Raw genomic sequence first — 22,099 nt, forward strand, 5'->3', positions numbered from 1 at the left:
GTGATCGGTTTTCGGCCAGAAATTTGGCGATTTAGGGGTCAAAGTTCAACGATTTGACCTTTGAGAACTCTACCAAACTCCTCCGACAATTTTGGGTCTACGTACTTTATAAATAAAATAAATATCTATATAAATAAAATAATAATCCATATAAATAAAAATAATAACTTAACTATCTAATAGAGCTGATATCTATTCAATGTAGCCGCCTTCAGCCTCAATCACCGCCTGGATACGGGTCCGGAACAGGGAGTATGCCTTTTCCACAAGTGCTGGTGGGAACTCAGCAAATACTCGGTGGATGGCGGTGATTAGGCTTGCTTTGGTGGTGTGGGAGGTCAGGTTGGTGATGTTTTAGAAGTAATACCAAATGACATAATCCAGCGGATTCATGTCGAGGGAGGAGGAGACCCAGTGAGAGTAGAGTATAAAGTCATAGCACACCTTCTAAAGTGGAAATTATTGGTATACAAAATAAAAAAATAAATAAAGATATCACAACTGTGTAAGCAAATCTATATATCTATAAAATTGAACGTGTCTGTCTGTGTACATTTCCCTGCGCAATAACTCTGTCAATTTTTAGTCTATAGACTCAAAATTTGAAATACCGGGTACTGAGATTTGGGAAAATCGATGTGACGGGTGTCAGCCATAAATTTGGCTGTTAAGGGGTCAAATTTCAACGATTTGACCTTTAAGAACTCTACCAAACTCCTCCGACAATTTTGGGTCTAGACACTTGAAATTTTAGATTTAGGTTCCTTGAACATGGATCTAACTTAATAAAGTGATTTGAGCCCGAAACAATAAATTTTAAGGGGTCATAATAGGGGTCAAAGTTTTAAAAAATTAACCATTTTTTTTTGTTTTTTTTTTTGCTTTTTTTGCACAGCATACACCTCCAAACACCCGAGCACCCCTGCTAGTTAAATTATAAATTAAAAAAAAATTTTTTTTTTTTTTGATCTTTAAAAGTTAAAATTTCGGTACAGTCAACTAAACTGCCGTCCAGCAAATTTATCTACTGCAGTTTATCTGATCTGCCATTACAATTTGCCAAAATTTATAAAAAAAAAAAAATATGTAATCAAAATTACATTTATTGAATAAAAATATGGTTCTTATTAAGATGGCAACCTAATTACAAAGCAAAACTACAGAAAAATATTTATGATGTATGTATCAGTCATAGAACGAAGATATCATATTCCAAAAAACACATTAACTGATCAAGTAGTGTTATTTCTAACTGGGGGGGGACCTTGCCGGTTATAAATATATTTTAATTCATTCCAATTTCGTATTTTTTTATTAGAGACAATTCTCGAATGAATATATACATGTGTATATATATATATATATATATATATATATATATATATATATATAAAACTCTACCTTTGAACTCTATCATAAACCTAACCAATCTGTACTATATGTCCATAACGAATCAAACCACCCTAGATCAATATTGAAATCAATAGTCCCCAATGTCTCTTTAAGAATTTCTAGGCTAACAAATCTATATTCAACAAAAATGAAAAATATTACAATGAAGCCCTTAAAAACTCAGGATACAAATCACAATGAATATGAACTGGAATAGATACATTGAGAGCATTGCCAAGGCTGCTGCAAGGAAGGTTGGCTCCCTCTACCGTGCTAGAAAAGTACTTACGCCTGACAGTATCCTGTACCTCTATAAGGCCACCATTCGCCCATGTATGGAGTACTGTTGTCACATCTGGGCTGGTGCATCTGCTGCTTGTCTCTCACTCCTGGACAGGGTTCAAAAGAGAGTCGCCAACCTGATAGGTCCTGAACTGTCATCTAGGCTTCAGCCTCTGTCCCATCGACGAGATGTTGCATCCCTCTGCCTGTTCTACAAATACTTTAATGGTGAATGCTCTGACGAACTGCAAACACTTGTACCTCTCCGACGTAACTACCCCCGACAAACCCGACAAGCTACTAAGTCTCATCCCTTTACAGTAGAGATCCCTAGGTGCAAGAAAGCCTTTTACTCCAATAGTTTATTCCCCAGAACTGCGGGTCTTTGGAACTCCCTTCCGGGATTCTGCTTTCCCAACTGTACTGATATGCAGAAGTTCAAGTGTAATGTGAACAAACATCTTTCTACTAATCTCCCTTCATAATGACCCTGCTAATTAAGTCCCTGATAGTAGCCTCCTGCTTCAAAGTGTCACTGTGCCTTGTTTGGGGTGAAAATTGAATTTAAAAAAAAAAAAAAAAACAAATCAAATTCCTAAATAAAAATGATAGAAACAAAAACTGCATTGAAAATAAACATACTAAGAATATAATAACCTATAATATGGCCATGTCATCCCGTATGCAAGTTACAAAAAATGACCAAAAAGCAAGACAAATCAAAATGAAACCGCAATTATTAGATACAAACACAAATAATCAACAAACCAAAGTCTGTAAGAGTAAAAACAGACATAGAGAGACCCTATGGTTCAACCCTCCATATTCCAAAAATCTTGAGACAAACATAGCCAGAGAGTGTTTTAAAATATTAGAAAAAAACTTTAAAGCCCCTCATAGATACAGTAAGATCTTTAATAAGAACACAATCAAAGTGTCTTACTCAACTATGCCACAACTTCATCAAAAAATAATTAGTTCTAACAATAAAAAAATTAATAATATACAACATACAAATACAGAAAATATAGCAGGCTGTAACTGTAGAAGAAAAAATAGATGCCCCCCTATAAGGTTCATGCAAAATAAAAAATGTAGTTTATAGCTGCACAGTATCACAAACCCCAAATTTAAATGAGGTTAACAGCAACCATAACTTGACCACCCGATTAAATAACTACACCAACTTTAACCAATCTACCAATCAAATACAGACCAACCCCTCACATACCAATGCCATCCCTAATAATAAATACATTAAACAAGATGCAATCTACTTTGGTTCCACATCTGGACTTATAAAACATAGAATTTCAACCCATAATCATTCTTTTAAAAACCACTCCCTGTTGAACCAAACCACTCTATCCAAACATATTATTTGGCGACTCAAAGATAAAAATATTTCCTTTAATTTTAAATGGCAAATAATAGGATCATATAAAGGATATACACGAGGAGATAGATTCTGTGCACTTTGTACACAGGAGACCCTAAAGATTTTTAAATATGGCGATATCAAAAATAGAACCACCCTCCTAAATTCAAGAGAGGAATTTATACCCTCATGCAGTCATAAACGTTGGTTTAAATTTAACAAATATAAACCACCATAAGTCATTAAAAATGTTACTTATTAATATTCAATCTTGAAATGCAAGTTTAACTTGATACCCTTATTAATAAAATTTTGATCATCAATATTCTTTATATTAGTTTATCTAATATATTTACCATTATTGTATATTATTTAAATATATATTAAACTTAACCTATACTATATTTATTAATTTCAATAGATAAATAAATGAAGTATTAAATAATATATTATAATCTAAATAGAATAAACACTAATTATCTCCCTTTGATTATTTAATTAGAAAAATAAGATTATCTCCCCCTTTTTTTTTTTTTAAATATTTGCTTAATTTTAAATTAGGCGTTACTAAAATATTCTAACCGCTAACAAAAAATGTTCCATTGGCGTTCTTTTTGAAAATTCAACATTTCGTACATTTATAAGCTACAATCAACATCCAAATGAATGCTTTGACGATAATTACGGTTTTCAAAAGGCGAACAATTAAAAGGTATGTATGTATATATATATATATATTTCCTAACTTTTATTAAAAACATATTATAGCCTTATATAACCTTATATTTAAACCAAATTCAGATTTATAATTTTATTCTATTTTTTATTCTCAACCAATATTACTTTTCTTATCAAGTAAATATTTTCTTTTTTATTCTAATTTTTTCCAGATACATCTGCCTTACTTAAAAATTGATAGGTTTATTTATGGTGTCTTTTACATATAAAAAAAAAAACCCACCCAATACTTTTGCTGATGCAGAGAATTTGTTTAAAAAAAACTATATGTCAAAATTATTGTCTGTGGCTTAATGTCTATCACAATAAAATGATCGTACAAATTATTGACTTTGTTGTTGTTCCTTCTTATGAAACAGATTTTTAATTTTTAATTCTAATTTGAATTTTAAATTATCAATCACATTACTATATATATATATATATATATATATATATATATATATATATATATATATATATATATATAAAGAAGTTTTACTCATGTCCAAGTAACCTACATCTAAAATTTCAAGTGTTTAGACCCAAAATTAGCAGAAGCGTTTGGTAGAGTCTGCAAAGGTCAACTCATTCAACTTTGACCTCTTGTACACCAATTTTTTACCCAAAATCTGATTAAAAAGCTTGCTGCATGTCTGAATATCCTTTATGTAAAATTTCAAATGTTTAGACCCAAAATTTGTTGAATAATTTGCTAGAGATCACAAAGGTCAAATCTTTTAAATTTTGACCCCTTGGCAGCCAAATTTTTATTGAATTTTTACCTTTGTTAGTCAAATTTCTGGCCAAAAACCAATTAAAAAGCTTGCCCTATGTCTGAATACACTTTATGTAAAATTTCAAATGTTTAGACCAAAAATTGGCTGAAAGGTAAATTTTTTTTAACTTTGACTCCAATTTTGACCCCTTAACATTTATTATGTTGGGCTCAAATCAAGTTAAAAAGTTTGATCCATATCCAAGAAGCCTGCATCTAAAATTTCAAGTGTTTGACCCAAAATTGATAGAGTTTAGTAGAGTTTACAAAGGTCAACTCGTTGAAATTTGACCCCTTAACAGCCAAATGTCTGTCTGAAAACTGATTAAAAATTAAAAAAATCTCAATACCCCTTATGTCAAATCTCGAGTTTGTAGACTGAAAATTGACAGAGTAGTTTGGTAGAGAAATGTACACATACAGACACGCACACACAAACAATTTCAGTTTTGTAGATATATAGATTGAACTCATTAATAACAAAAAAATAAAATAAAAGGTTGAGGTACAAGGAAGCACAGGATCTGTAGTCGAATGCTCTACAACTGAGCGATATCTCCAGATAACACTAATTCTTTCTCTTAAGAAAAATAATTTGACAGAGTAATTTGGTAGGGAAATGACACAATTTCACTTTCATAGATATACTAGCATTTACGCCTGGCATTGCCTGGGTGTTTGGAGGTGTATGTTGAGCAAAATAAAAAAAAAAAAAAAGCAATCAATTTTTTCATTTTGACTCCTATTAGACCCCTTAACATTTTTTGTTTTAGGCTCAAATCAAGTTATTAAGTTAGATTCATGTCCAAGGAACCTATATCTAAAATTTCAAGTGTTTAGACCCAAAATTGTTGGAGCAGTTTGGTAGAGTTGTCAAAAGTCAAATTGTTGAACTTTGACCCCTTAACAGCCAAATTTCTGTCCGAAAACCAATCAAAGATTTTCCCAAATCTCAGTACCCTGTATATTAAATTTCGAGTCTGTAGACTTAAAATTGAGAGTTATTGTGTAGGGAAATGTACACACAGATACGTTCACTTTTATAGATATACAGATTAAACAAAAATACATACTTATACATAAATATATATGGAAACAATTTACGCAAGTATAAATCATGTAGAATATCTGCATGAATAAAATTACACGTAATAGTTAACTAAAGATGATCATCCCATAAGGAAACCGAAAAAAAAAAAACTAATAGGGGATTAATTAAAATGAATGGTTCAAAGAATATGCAAATTAGCTAGATCTTTTGCTAGTGAATCCATTTCCACAACCCATATATAAGAAAATTGTATTTTCTTTTTAAATAGGTTGGAAAGAGGGTTGCCTTTTTTCTGTTGTTCTTGATTTTTTAAAGTTTTTAATAAGAATATCAATACACACACAAGAAAAACGAATTTATAGGACTATTGATATAGATGCTGCTACTATCACATTTGGGCGAGCCTTTCTAGCCTCGCACAAAAACACGTGTTCACATCTCAAGCCATTTTTCTTGTCATACACATATGCGCACACATAGATATATTCACGTTTGTGTACATACACTCACATTCACGTGCATACACACACACACACACGTGCACTCGTACGCACACATGGGCAACGTCACTTCTCCTTTGAGGGAAATCCACACATGCGCAAAAGACCACCGGAAACAACTATAAAAGCAAAAGACCTGAGCTGTTTTCGAACCAGCTTCTGACCTGAACGGTTGACAGACTAACCGCGCGCCGCCCGCGCACGTCACGTCCCCTGCTACTGTATGTGGGGCAAGAGCTAACAGACTGCACGTACACTTTATACGCTTTCTCTCTCCATGAACTGGATTGAATTTCTCACTCTTTTTTCCCTTTTTGCTTTGGTCCATCAACCAGACAAGTTTGCGTGCACGTGGACAAATACCAACATGTGAGCGCAGCTTTTTTTACTGATGTCAACCCTCTATCTTTTTCTTTTCTACACGCTGGACTGCCATTTCTCTTTCCACTACATTACTCACTCCTCTTTGCACACGCGGACATGAACACAAGTTACACCTAAAACATTCATTTTTCAACAGAAAATAAACAACATGTTTATTTTATCCAGCAATTGAGTTTTGTTTCCTTCTTTCCATTCGTTTCATTATTTTCTTTTGTAGTGAGTTAGGATATTTATATCCTGGCCCGCAACACAATCTTTTTAGCACCTCTCCATTTGACCCCCCCCCCTACACACACCACTTGTCCACACCCAGGCAATGCCGGGTACCCCGCCAGTATATAATAAAACGTACCTTAATAGTACATCTCCGTTTTTGTTCTGCAGAAATGTGAGATGCTCGCCTGTGCTCTTTGCCATGTACTCGACCTGTTTTGCTTTTCGGACCCGACTCTTTCTGTTGCAATGAAGGCTGTAAGAAGAAGAATTCAAAGGGGAAAAATTTAATTGGGAGAAAATATATTAATCAATAAAAGCAATGATCATACAGCAAAAACCTATCAATTAATTTTAGAATTTATACTAATTTTGACATACCATGCAAGTACATAAGGTTTTCACCTGAAATGTGTCGAACACAAAATCTCAGAACATAATTGTGGACCATCTAGAGTGTCATTTTTTTTTTTTTTTACATAGGCATCACGACATTATCAAGGCCAAGAGGCCACTCAAGGATAAGGGTTAAAGAGTGTACAGTAGACATTGGACAATATAGTAATCATTAGTAATGAAAATTTGGTAAATTTGATAGCTTATATGGAACGGCTCATCAAGAACTTATTTACATTAGACTTAAAGACAACCATATTGTAGTCAGCCGGAAAGCAGGAAAACGGAAGACAATTCCACAAGCGTGCAGTTCTAAGAAAGAAGCTTTGTTCATGGAATCTACGTTTTGGTTTAGGCACAGATAAAAAGTGGGGGGAATTATTGATAGTGTTTACAGCTAGACGAGTGTTTCTTGTGAAAGTTTGGCGAGGGGGGACCATAGATTGAAGCTCAGTCGAACACTTTCCATGAAAATAACGATACATCAGAGACAAGCTCGCAACATCTCTTCATTTAAGATCAGGAGTAATGGTCAAGCCAAGAAGCTTGTCAAAACTTGAGGCCTCCTGAAGACGAGAGCCATTCATTTCAATTGATGCCAGATTTTCACAATGTTTCGCTCGATTTAACCTCCGACCTTCTTCAGGTGTATCTTGTTGAACTCTGGAACCCATGGTGCAGTGGTTAGAATACTTGGAAAAAAATGAATTGTAAAAGTGATATTCTCCCGAAGGTTGAAGATTACATCCTCAGTGTGGGTGATGGAAAAATACAGTTGTGAATTACTTAGGACCTCTATCCACTCATGGCTGACAGAACAAGAGCATGCTACCCCATAAAGTAAATAAAGGCTTCTTTTATGAGTGAAAAAACGGAATTGTCAGTTTAAACAACATTTGTCCTTTTAAGTGTCATCCTCCCTTTTTTTATATTCCACTCACTGTTGATGCAATTCTCTACCTATATAAGAACCAGGTACATCCAAGGATGACATACTGCTGCCACAGGAGCTATCGACAAGTAGGTGAAAATGTTATTTTCATGGCAAGTGCTCATCTGAGCTCCAATCTATCGTTCCCCTCATCACTCGTATCACTAAGATTCCCCAAAAAATAAAAAACTATTTCAACAAAAAAAAAAAAACAAAAAAAAAAAAAAAACAGAAATGGATTTTCCATGCCGTCAGCCAATGGATGCATAAAATTCTTTTTTAGTGTCAGCCGCACCGAAGATATAATTTCTAACCTCCAAAAGAGTCTAACTTATGGCTGAATTTTATCAAGTATGAATTTCCGTGTTTCAGTGTAAGAAAATATCCTGATAACCTTTATTTTTCTAAATTAGGCACCGTTTTCATGTACTATAAATAATATTTTAGTATTATGGAAAAAAAAAACAGTTTAAACAGCATTTGTCCATTTAAGCCTCTTTTCTTTTTTTTTTTACACAGGCATCACCACATTATCAAGACCAAGAGGCCACTCAAGGATAAGGGTTAAAGAGTGTACAGTAGAAATTGGAAAATATAGTAATCATTAGTAATTAAAATTCGGTAAATTTGATAACTTATATGGAACGGCTCATCAAGAACTTGTTTACGTTAGACTTGAACACAACCATATTGTAGTCAGCCGGAAAGCAGGAAAACGGAAGACAATACCACAGGTGTGCAGTTCTAAGAAAGAAGCTTTGTTCATGGAATCTACGTTTAGGTTTAGGCACAGATAAAGAGTGGGGGGAATTAGTGATAGTGTTTTCAGCTAGACAGGTGTTTCTTGTGAAAGTTTGGCGAGGGGGGACCATAGATTTAAGCTCAGTCGAACACTTTCCATGAAAATAACGATACATCAGAGACAAACTCGCAACATCTCTTCTGTGAGATAGAGGTTGCAGGGAAGAGAAAAGGACATCTCCTACGAAGCTATTTTGAACTCTATCAAGGCAGGACAAGTCTTTTCTAGCAGCTCCTTCCCAGATGTGGCAACAGTATTCCATCCTTGGACGTACCTGGCTCTTATATAGATAGAGAATTGCATCAGCAGGGAGATATCTACTAGATCGATAGAAAGATCCCACCATTTTTCCAATGGCTCTGGCAACAGATTTGATGTACGTGTTCCATTTAAGATCAAGAGTAATTGTCAAACCCTGAAGCTTGTCAAAACTTGAGGCCTCCTGAAAACGAGAGCCATTCATTTCAATTGATACCAGATGCGGATCAGAATCTTATATACCAACATGCATTTCTCCATCACTGAAAGATCCTGATGGGATTACTCACCATGTCCATCACTCACATCCCTAGGATTCTCCGTAAAATTCTTGAAAGTGACAAGTTTGAGAAAAAAAAAAAAAAACTGTACCTAATTGAACAAAATAAAGGCTAGAAAATGATTTTCCATGCCATTGTGCATATATAAATAGGTGCAGATGTGATTTTCAAATGTTATTATAATTATTAGTCCTCGCGCAAAAGAGCAGGATGCAGAATGTTTTAAATAATAATAGAATAACAAAGACTTTCTCTGGCGAGGACTACTATTGAACGTAACCAGTTATACTGTCCTTTTTATTATTATTACAGGTCTGAATATTCTCTCTGTTTCAGTTTGTATTGCTCCTCACATTTTGTTTAACAATTTTCATGCCTTCGATGAAATGCTTTTCTAACTTGTAATTGACTACACAGAATCATTTTCATCCAATTTATTTTCTCATATTTGTTTCACACTATTTGAGTTCAATTATAAAATGGAAATAGAACGAATGAAGAATGTTTAGTGCAACTTACAAAACAGGTATCCATTTCTTGGCCCGATGACAATGGACTATCCACTGAAAAAGTTGGGCTATTGGGAGTCGAGCTGGGGTTAGGTGGTGAACAAGAAGGATTTGCTGGAAAAAGATTTTGAAAAATGGAAAAAAAAAAATTTTTAATTGAAAAAGATTTTGAAAAATGGGAAAAAAAGTTTTTAAATTGAAAAAAAGTTTTTAAAATGAAAAAAAAAATGTTTAAATTGAAAAAGATTTTCAAAAATGAAAAAAAAATTTTTAATTGAAAAAGATTTTTTTTAAAAATGGAGAAAAAAATTGAAAAATGGAAAAAAAATTTGGAAAAATAGAAAAGGATTTTAAAAAATGGAAAAAAGATTGTTTAAAATGGGAAAAAGATTTTTAAAAATGGGAAAAAGATTTTTAAAAATGGGAAAAAGATTTTTAAAAATGGGAAAAAGATTTTTAAAAATGGGAAAAAGATTTTTAAAAATGGGAAAAAGATTTTTAAAAATGGGAAAAAGATTTTTAAAAAATAAAAAAAATTGTGAAAAATAGAAAAACCAAACAACGTTTTTAAGTAAAAACTATTTGCAATATTTTTTATATAAAAAGAGGATACAATCACGGAAAATTGGAAGGTTCTACTAGCGACAGAAACTGATGAATCAAATGGTGCCACGTTCTGCTAGCAACAAATCAGGAACTTGAATTGCTCCATGAAAATATTGAACAGCACATAATTTTCTCTTTGCCTGCAAAATTTTGATGTCCAGGACTTGTACAGAACAGTTACCCACTAAAAATTCTTAATTTCCAGGACTTGTACATATTAACTCAAAAACACTTCTGAAATTAAACATGGCTTTCAACTCAAGAAAGAACATGTGCCGAACTTAGTTACAAGTCAAAAAAAAAACTTACGACAACATAGAACAGAATAAAGCAAGGTGATAGAAGAAGCACAATAACTATTAACTTGTAAATACAATTCGACTAATGCTAATAGATATGCAAACTAAATTCATAAAACAAAAAAATATAAAAAAAAAAAGAAAAACGAAAATAGTAAGCAACTATAAAACCATAAATAAAATATATGGTCTTTCATGTGGTCAGCATTTTTTTTCATTACAAGAAAATTCTATTTTTCCAATAATTTTGTTAAAAAAAATTTTTTTTTTTTAAATTAAAAAATGGAGAACCTGCTGGCATTGAATTGCGATGTGACCAGCGAATACTGAGACAATTTTTATTTTTGTTCCTTTTCTCCACGTTAAAAACCGACCCTGATGTCTAACTCCGTCCCGTGGGGAGGCATTGTGAATAGGAACAACTATAAGTTAGACAGTAAGGAGTATCCCCTGTTTTTACCAAGTCACAATCTGCCCACGCGCAGAGTATCGTTGCTACATCTGGGTCCAAAAACAGTCCTTAATCTAATACAGAGTGGAATGATAAAATTGTCGCCCTAGAAAAGACAACATGATTCCATTTCCATTAGATAAGAACCGGTTTTCTTTCTTTGTTGCAGACCATCTACTAGTTGGCCAGTTGTGTACAAATCCAAAGAACAATAGATTGGTTGGTTGTTTTTGTTTTACGGCATATCAACCCTTTTCAGGTTACTTAAGGCTATGCTGAAATCTTGGGGAAAACCCTTGAGTGCAGAAACCCAAATAAGTGACAAGGGTGACCAAGCATATAGAAACTGCAACAAAAATGAAACAAAAAAATGCAACCAAGAGAACTGGAACCACAAATTGTAAATTGACTAACCCCCCCCCCCTCTAAAAAAAAAAAAAGTTGGTTGTTTTGGATTTACGGCATATCAACCCTTTTCAGGTTACTTTAATGCCGAATCCAGTGATTTTTTTATTTAACCCATAGTTGGGATCCTAATAGGTACTACCACTCCAGGTTGGAGTGGACCTGAGAGCAATGGCAATTAAGGGGTGGCTCCACACTCCCCAAAGCCTGCAAGCTGAAGCCTCACAACTGGATATAGTTTAAGATCATATCCAGGACCACCGAGCGATAGGATTCTTCTATCATGTCTGAAAGTGATACAACATTCAACGAGTGAGATCGGAGATGCGCCGCTGTATAACTCATGCTCTCTACTGATTTAAATTATGGCAACAGGATTATTGCCAGCACCTTCAAAATGCATTGCTGGATCGCCACGAATAACAGAGACATACCCAGGGTGACGAAAACAAAGTTTCTGGGCATGGTGTGTGGTTTCAGCTATTCATCAGACGAAGGCCAGAGGAATAGTTGGCAATAAATTAAATTAAATAATAATAAATACATTAAATTAAGTTAAATAATAATAAATAAATAAATTAAAATAAATTAAATAATAATAAATAAATTAAATTAAGTTAAATAATAATAAATAAATTAATTAAATTAAGTTAAATAATAATAAATAAATTAATTAAATAAAGTTAAATAACAATAAATAACTAATTTAAATTAAATTAAATAATAATGAATATATAAATTAAGTTAAATAATAATAAATACATTAAATTAAGTTAAATAATAATAAATAAATACATTACATTAAGTTAAATAATAATAAATAAATTAAATTGTTAAATGATAATAAATTAATAAATTAAATTAAGTTAAATAATAATAAGTACATTAAATTAAATAATAATAAATAAATAAATTAATAAATAAATTAAATTAAATAATAATAAAAAATAAATTAAATAATAATAAATTAAATAATAAATAATAATAAATTAAATAATAAATAAATTAAATAATAATAAATACATTAAATTAAATAAATTAATTAAATTAAATTAAATAATAATAAATAAATAAATTAAATAATAATAAATACATTAATTAAATTAAGTTAAATAATAATAAATAAATTAATTAAATTAAGTTAAATAATACTAAATAACTAATTTAAATTAAATAATAATAAATTAATTAAATTAAATAATAATAAATAAATTAAATTAAATAAATTAATTAAATTAAATAATAATAAATAAATAAATTAAATTAAATAAATTAATTAAATTAAATAATAATAAATAAATAAATTAAATTAAATAAATTAATTAAATTAAATAATAATTAATAAATTAAATTAAATAAATTAATTAAATTAAATAATAATAAATAAATTAATTAAATTAAGTTAAATAATAATAAGTAAATAAATTAAATTAAGTTAAATAATAATAAATAATTAAATTAAATAATAATAAATTAATTAATTTAATAAGTCCACAATGAATAAATTAAATTGGGACAAACCAGATCAGAAGATGAAAGGACTACACATACCATGTTTTCCCTGACTGAACGGACTGGGTGCATCCTGTGGTGTTTGGTTCCTGCAGAAAGTAGGACTAGATACTGCTGTTGTTAAGACACTTGTAGAGAAACTGGACAGCTGAGGGCAGCTATTCTTGCTGGTTTTGCCCAAAACTGTTGGCTGAAAAAAAATAAATAAATAAAAAAAAATAAAAAATAAAGACTAAAATTTTCTAATTCAAGACTTGTGTATAAGTCGAATTTCTGGGAGACGATTTTAAGGTTATTTTTGGGAGGTTTGACTTATTTATTAAAAAGGGGGATAGAAGCTGATAACATACTACGAACATTAAATTAGCGTATCTATATACTCATAGTTTAATGTTCGTAGTATGTTATGCTATGACAACAGCATATTCTTTTCATTGTTTTGACTCTCGAGTATATATCCGACAATGCTCATCTGGAACCGTAGAGATTCAACGTCTCTATCAACTGCACCACGGGCCCTGAAGGGCGATCAAGGTTGGATTCTTTGATCTTATAAATCCACGTTTACTTATTATCTGATCTTCCATAGTCGGGTCCGTACCGATTGGTATATATATTATTCAAAAATATTACCGCCTGACGAAGGCCAGAGGAATAGTTGGCCGAAACGTTGTGAATAAACAAAACAATAAAAGATTAAAAAAAAAACAAAAAAAAACAACAACTAATAAAGATGAGAATAATAGTCCGAAATAAAAATAAATTAATATATATAATGCTCATCTCAAAAATGAATTCCAATTAAGGAATAATATATACGACAATTGGACAATTGGACGTTTTTTGTAGTGTTTACAATATGTCACTAACTGGAAGCTGAAGGGATATACCGCATATACTTATGCATAAGTCGAATTTCTGAGAAACGATTTTAAAGTTATTTTTTGGGGTCGACTATATAGACGACTTATACACAATTTAATGACAACTATTTAATTAAACCATTATATACGTTCATGTTATTATGGTATATTATGGTAATATTCTTAGGGCGTCCGTTGCCACCTTTAATGTGTAAAGTTTTTTTTTTCAGAATTTTATTTCAATGAAAGCTGATCGTGCACTATATGCGCTTACGTTATGGTACGTTACATAAATTATGTCTAAAAAAACTGTTATGGAATCAACAGCATATCCTTGATCAGAATATCTGATTAGCAACATTTGCGTTCGTTGCATGTAAGTATGAAAGTATATATGAAAACCAAATAGACCACACTTGCGTAACTGCACGTATTATCGCTCGCAGATGCCGAGAAACAATTTATAATATTTCTTTAAAAAAAATAAAAACTTGTAATTTTAGATGTAGGTTACTTGGACATGGATCTAACTTTTTAATTTGATTTGAGCCCAAAACAATAAATGTTCAGGGGTCATAATTAGGGTCAAAGTCTTAAAAAAATTTGACCTCTGCATTCTCTAGCAAACTAATCAGCCAATTTTTGGTCTAAACATTTGAAATTTTACATAAAGTGTATTCATACACAGGGTAAGCTTCGTAATCGATTTTTTGCCGAATATTTTACTTCCGACTTCAAACCACTCGAAGTTTTTGATATAGGTTCTTGGACATTGATCAAACTTTTAATTAGATTTGAGCCGAAAAGAATAAATGCGAAGGGCCAAAACGGGTGTCAAATTTTAAAAACATTGACTCCACAAAATTACTCAGCCAACTTTTGGTCTAAACACTAGAAATTTTACATAAAGTGTATTCAGACATAGGGCAAGCTTTTTAATTGGTTTTTGACTGAAAATTTGGCTACCAAGGGGTCTAAGTTCAAAATATTTGAACTTTGTGGTCTCTAGCAAACTATTCAGTCAATTTTAGGTCTAAACATTTGAAATTTTACATAACGGGTATTCAGACATGCAGCAAGTTTTTTTAATCAGTTTTGGGGCGAAAATTTGGCTGCGAAGTGTTCAAAATTGATAGAGTAGACCTTTGCAGACTCTACGAAACTCCTATGCCAATTTTGGGTCTAAACACTTGAAATTTTAGATGTAGGTTACCTGGACAGGAGTCAAAGTTTTTAATATAAATAAATATATATAGTAAATTATGAAATATATATGGCGATTAAGCTACACTGATTATTCCGCGTTTCATCCACGCAGAATATTCAGTGTAGCTTAATCGCCATATATATTTTATAAATTACTAACTAGCTCTACCTACGTATTGAGCACTTTTGAAGTAAATACTTAAAGTTTACGCATAAATCTATACTTTCGTATATTAATTTTATGTAATATATATATATATATATATATATACTAGTTATATATATACTAGTTAAAGTTATGAACAGTACATAGGGCCCAAGCAAAGCCAGGCTGAACTGCTAGTATATTTATAAATTACTAACTAGCTCTACCTACGTATTGAGCACTTTTGAAGTAAATACTTAAAGTTTACGCATAAATTTATACTTTCGTATATTAATTTTATGTGAGTAAATTAAGTAGTTATATATATATATATATATATATATATATATATATTAGTAAATAAAAAAGAAAATGGCGTACCTGTGTGAAGCTGATGGAAATACTGGATGGTGAAGAACTAGCCAAAGTCGCAGGATTTATAGATGGGCACTGAGTTGGAACCGTCGTATCTTGTGCAGGCTGTATTCGCGGATAAGCTGAGGTCACCGTCGTTGTAGTAGCCAGGGACATTGTTGAGATTATACAAGGCTTCCAGCTGGGTTCGTTTTTTATATCTGGATTTGCACCATGGTACTTACCTAGAAAATAAAAACAATGGACAATTCATGTTGATTTGTATTGTTTGAATTCTTTGGACTCAAGATTCTGCATGCGCATCCAGAAAAACAAAAACAAAAAAAGAAAAAGGTTTGTGTTTCCTACAATTCAGACAAACATTGTCCGCAAGAACCCATGGCATAGTGAATAAATGACTTTGTAAAATTTAGTCGTAAGTTACACTCTTCTGGAGGTTAAGAGTTCAAATCTCAGTGTGGGCGACACTCAAAGAACACAAATGTGAATAGCTTAGGACTTCTACACAGTCATGGCTGACAAAATGAGAGCAAGCTACCCCCGTGGATTAAATAAAATGTTCCATTTGAAATTCCAGAAAGATTCCGAGTTCAACAGAAAGATTGTGAGTTCGACAAAATACACTTAAATTACATCGGCCAAAGCATTGTGACATTTATTTGATTGATTTGATTAATTTTGTCGATAATTTGAGATTTGTTTTTAAAAGAATTAAATTGCTTCAATCTATATATATATATAAAAGCGAAAATGTATAACTTGACCTCATTAACTCATTAAAACGGGCACCTGCCAAATCCAAGTAATTAAGTAAATTCAAACGTGTTTCCGTTAGCATCTCGCGGTGGGGCAATCGTTAACGTCGCACGTTTTTTTTTTTCACACTTTAATTTACAACTTTGCCTCAACGGTTCGGGTTCGATCCTCATACTTACCTACCAAAACATTTTTTTTACCCCACCCCCGGAGTTTCCACACACACCTCCAAACACCCGGGCAACGCCGGGCACCCCTCGCTAGTCTATATATATAAAATGCAAAAGTAGTGCTCACATTTTTGTTTGTCCAGCAAAGACTTTTTTCACGAGGGTTCTCCGGGACGTTACAATTTCTTAGAACTGTTTATATACCCCCTACATCATAATATCTACGATGTGCAAAGGAACGCCGTGTCTAGATTCATTTTGATCGACTTTTATAAAATTTGCGCTATTTCGTTGTGTCGCGTGTTCGTTCAGTTTTTTAGTATAAATAAAGTGAAACTAAATTGACAAAATGAGAGCAAGCTACCCCTGTGAATTAAATAAAATGTTCCATTTGAAATTCCATAAAGATTCCAAGTTCAACAGATTGTGAGTTCAACAAAATTCACTTAAAGCATTTGATTGATTTGATTAATTTTGTCGATAATTTGAGATTTGTTTTTAAAAGAATTAAATTGCTTGAATCTATATATATAAAAGCGAAAATGTATGTATGTGTGTTCGCTTTTTCTGTGTGTCTACAAAAGGCTTTTTTCAGAGAAGCGGTCGGTCGCCTAACAACTTTTTAAAACTTTTTATATCATATATAAATCGTAATATCTCACAATTAACAACGAAGCTTGCCTGTCTATTTATAATTTGCTCGATTTTGGGAAGATAAATATTCAACATTTGTCGCTCGCCGCATGTGGGTTAGTCTTTTTCCTATAACATCTTGGGAAGCATTCCCGCACTATCCCGCAGTCAAACTTGACCTCATTAACTCATTAAAACGGGCACCTGCCAAATCCAAGTAATTAAATAAATTCAAATGTGTTTCCGTTAGCATCTTGCGGTGGGGCAATCGTTAACGTTGCATGTTTTTTTTTTCACACTTTAATTTACAACTTTGCCTCAACGGTTCGGGTTCGATTACCTACCAAAACATTTTTTTTATTCCACCCCCAGGAGTTCCCACACACACCTCCAAACACCCGGGCAATGCCGGGTACCCCTCGCTAGTCTATATATATAAAATGCAATTTTTTTTTTTTCGCGAGGGTTCTCCGGGACGTTACAATTTCTTAGAACTGTTTATATATCCCCTACATCATAATATCTACGATGTGCAAAGGAACGTTGTGTCTAGATTCATTTTGATCGACTTTTATAAAATTTGCGCTATTTCGTTGTGTCGCGTGTTCGTTCAGTTTTTTAGTATAAATAAAGTGAAACTAAATTGGAGCGCAGTCAGTTCCTCGGCTTTCCCGCCAGGGACATCCAGAATGCAATATCAGGTTTGATCAATGCGGTGAAAAACGTCATACCAGACAATTGCTATTCATTTGGACACTCCCCGTTTTTATGGATAGCTGCTTTCCTCCCCAACCCAACATCTTGGGGAAACAAAACCAAAAAAACTTAACTCACGCAATTTATATCAATTCACTTTTTAATCGTTTCAAGAATTCGGGTTTAAGCCTAACTCCCTCCCGCCATTTTTTTTTTTTTTCAAACACCCGGGCAATGTCGGGCACCTGTCTATTATATAAATCTCACCTGTCTGTTTAAATGTATGTATGTATGTTTGTCTGCCTAAGACTTTCGATAGAGGCGACAGACTTTCACGAGATCAGTATCGTTTTGAAGCTCGACCCTTCGAACGACAAATATAAAAATATTGGTTAAAAACATTAATTCCTTTACTTTCAGCTGGGTACTTTTCTACAGGGAGGGGTCACTTTTTTCACCGATATTTCTGAAAGTCATCCCCTCTTTTTGATTGACTAGCCTTAATTTAAACCTTAGGCGCAACGGCAAAGACATCACATTTTTTTTTTCACATTTTTTTCCTCCTTCGCAGTACAGGTTTTAGACTGCCTGCCTACTACCACTTTTTTTTTTTTTTTTGCTCAATACACACTTCCAAACAACTGGGCAACGCCGGGCACCCAGGCTAATATAATATATACGACAAATATATTGACACACCGGTTCTCGTTAGATCACCAAACTTAAGCAATACTGAGTCTAGTCAGTACCAGATGGGTGACTAATTTAGGAATTCAAGGCACTGTATGTAGAAAGATGTCGACACTTTCCTGCAAGAGTTGCAAAAAGCTAACGTGGTTATCTCCCCTAACGAGGATGAATATGCTTGTGAATTTCATACTCCCATGGAACTTCCTCCTCTGGAGAAAGCCGGTTAATATTAAAATTATTTTGTAAATAGTATTCATGTTGTATTCAGGTATTTTGTAGAAGTTTTTATTATCCTGCCTTGACAGAGTACAAAATAGACTTCGTAGCTTAGTGAGGAATGCCCTTTTATCTTCCCTGCAGCCTCTCTCCCACAGGAGAGACATTGCGAGCCTGTCTTTGTTTTATCGTTACTTCCATGGCAAGTGCTCGTCTGAGCTCCAATCTCTAGTCCCCCCTCACAAATCTTGCATGAGAAACACCCGTCTGGCTGAAACTACCGTCAATAATTTTCCCCACTCTTTATCTGTGCCTAAATCCAAACGTAGATTCCATGAACAAAGCTTCTTTCTTAGAACTGCACGCCTGTGGAACTCTCTTCCGTTTGCCTGTTTCCCATCTGACTACAACTTGGACGTCTTCAAGTCCAACATAAACAAATTCCTGACAAACCGCCCCCTTAAGTAAGACACTATCAAATCTCCAATACTAATGATTACTACAATACTATCTCATTGATTACTGTACACGCAATAACCCTTATCCCTGAGTGGCCTCCGGGCCTTGATAAGTGGTGATCTCCATGTAAAACAAAAATTAAATAAATAAATAATATATACGAAATCTGCAAGAATTAAAATATCATATTTAAGCGTACTTTATGACCGAGCTTTGCCGGGCGTTCGTGCTAGCTTAGATAAAGACATTTGCAGTTTTAACAAAAGAGCTACAATAAAATCAGAGCATTTTGGCCAAGATCAGAGTGTAGTATCTGTCCTTCAGATGCGGCACTTCCATTTCTCCTTCTCTTTCAGTGGAGTAGAAATCCTTCACGACTGAGACAATTTTTATTTTTGTACCTTTTCTCCACGCTAAAAAACGACCCTGGTGTCTAACTCTGTCCCGTGGGGAGGCATTGTAAATAGGTACAATAATATCAGAGCATTTTGGCCAAGATCAGAGTGTAGTATCTGTTCTTCAGATGCGGCACTTCCATTTCTCCTTCTCTTTCAGTGGGGTAGAAATCCTTCACGACTGAGACAATTTTTATTTTCGTACCTTTTCTCCACGTTAAAAAACGACCCTGGTGTCTAACTCTGTCTCGTGGGGAGGCATTGTAAATAGGTACAATAATATCAGGGCGTCTCCATTTACGCTGAACGTCTACAGAATGCCAACATGAATATATTACATATGAATACATACCCTGTGGAATTTCCACAGGTCCCGGTAGTTATTATTATTATGAAGAGTAATTTACAAAGATTGAAAAAGTAGGTACTGGTACATTTGTGAACCATACTAAAACCAATTTTTTTATGTAAACAACCAGAAACTGACAAAATGCTTAGTCAATTAGAACTGTATTAAAGATTAAATCTTCAACCTCCAAAAAAAGTGCAATTTTACAACTGAATTTTTTACCAGCCACTTTATTCAATACGATTAATATTTTATTTTCGCCCCAAACAAGGCACATTGCCACTTTGATGTAGGGGGCTACTATCAGGGACATAAGCTACAGTGGTACTATGTAGGGAGTTGGGCAGCAAGATATCAGTTCACATTACACTTGAACTTCTGCATGTCAGTACAGTTGGGGAATCAGGAACCCGGAAGGGAATTCCAAAGTCTAGCAGTTCTGGGGAAGAAACTACTGGAGTAGAAGGCTCTCTTACATCTAGGGATCTCTACTGTGAAGGGGTGGGATTTCGCTGCTTGCCGGGTTTGTCGAGGGTATTTACGTCGAGGGGGTACAAGTGCTTGCAGTTCGTCGGAGCATTCACCGTTAAAATACTTGCAGAACAGGCAGAGGGATGCAACATCTCGTCGATGGGACAGAGGCTGAAGCTTAGATGACAGTTCAGGACCTATCAGGTTGGCGACTCTCTTTTGAACCTTGTCTAGGAGCGAGAGACTAGTAGCAGATGTACTAGCCCAAATATGACAACAATATTCCATACATGGGCGAATGGTGGCCTTATAGAGGTACAGGGTACTTACGGGTGTTAGCAGCTTTCTAGCATGGTAGAGAGAACCTACTTTTTTCGCAGCGATCCTGGCAATACTCTCAATGTAGTTGTTCCAACTCATGTTTCCTGTGAACGTTAGGTCGAGGAGTTTAAAAGATGTACTTTCAGATAAAGAGTCTTTGGCCATTGCTTTGGTGGTAGAAAAGGTTTCTTGTAATTATTGAAGAAAACATGTTTAGTCTTGGCAGCATTGAATGTAGCCATCCACTTTTGTCCTCATTCCACTACAGATCGGAGGTCATCCTCTAATGTTTCTGCCATTTCCTTAGATATGTGTTCATTTGTTTTCCTGTTTTGTCAGTTATAGAGGATGGTGTCATCAGCATATATACCCATCTCACAGACAATTTTGTCAGGGAGGTCATTTATGAATATTAGGAATAATAGAGGTCCAAGGATAGACTTCTGAGGCACTTCCGCATTTATATCATATTGTTTAGATGTACGACCATCGAGGACAACCTGGATTTTTCTCTTATCTAAGAAGGATTTAATTATGTTAAGTATTCTTCCAGTGATACCGTATGATCTGATCTCCCTGAGAAGACCTTCATGCCATACCCTGTCAAAAGCCTTACATATATCTAGAGCTACCGCTCTACCCTCCCCTGCTTTGTCAAGTGAATGGTATATACGCTCAGAGATTACAGTTAGGATGTCTGCTGTGGAACGGGCTTGTCTAAATGCATATTGTTGGTCAGTCAGAAGTTTAGCATCTGTAAGGTGATGGACAAGAGCTTGGTAATTATTGACTGAAATATTTTGGCGAAAAGTGGGAGGAGGTTAATAGGGCGGTAATTTACTGGGTCAGTTCGTTCGCCAGAATTCTTGAAAACTTGTACCACAGCTGTGTCTGACAGGTCAGAGGTTACATTGTCCGAATGAAAATAAAAAAAATAATAATTTAGATGTTGTTTTCCCTCGATTATTTCAAAATTCTAAACTCCATATTTACATCTTTACTTTACAGTCAATTTTCTTTTCTATTTTGCTAAACGATCGTCCATAAATTCTTTGCTCAGTTCTTTGCCAGTCGGAAAAACATCTTTTTTTTTTTTTTTTTTTTTTACATGGGGGTCACCACTTATCAAGGCCCGGAGGCCACTCAGGGATAAGGGTTATTGCGTGTACAGTAATCAATGAGATAGTATTGTAGTAATCGTTAGTGATG

The 22,099-nt window shown here is 33.6% G+C and overlaps 1 protein-coding gene across 1 annotated transcript in view; it reads right to left on the reverse strand.

The window, feature by feature from the left end:
• LOC145270958 (MLX-interacting protein-like) overlaps positions 1-22,099 on the reverse strand; it is a 385,763-nt gene that overhangs the window by 34,012 nt on the left and 329,652 nt on the right. The window contains exons 10-13 of the mRNA XM_080126503.1: positions 15,741-15,958; positions 13,185-13,335; positions 9,883-9,986; positions 6,835-6,951 (exon numbers count right to left, since the gene is read on the reverse strand). Of these exons, the coding sequence (XP_079982629.1) occupies positions 6,835-6,951; positions 9,883-9,986; positions 13,185-13,335; positions 15,741-15,958 (590 nt within the window). The remainder of the gene's footprint in view (positions 1-6,834; positions 6,952-9,882; positions 9,987-13,184; positions 13,336-15,740; positions 15,959-22,099) is intronic.

This window comes from Euprymna scolopes, chromosome 46 (genome assembly GCF_053919585.1).
Source record: "Euprymna scolopes isolate OS-2025 chromosome 46, ASM5391958v1, whole genome shotgun sequence".
Classification (NCBI taxonomy): Eukaryota; Metazoa; Mollusca; class Cephalopoda; order Sepiida; family Sepiolidae; genus Euprymna; species Euprymna scolopes.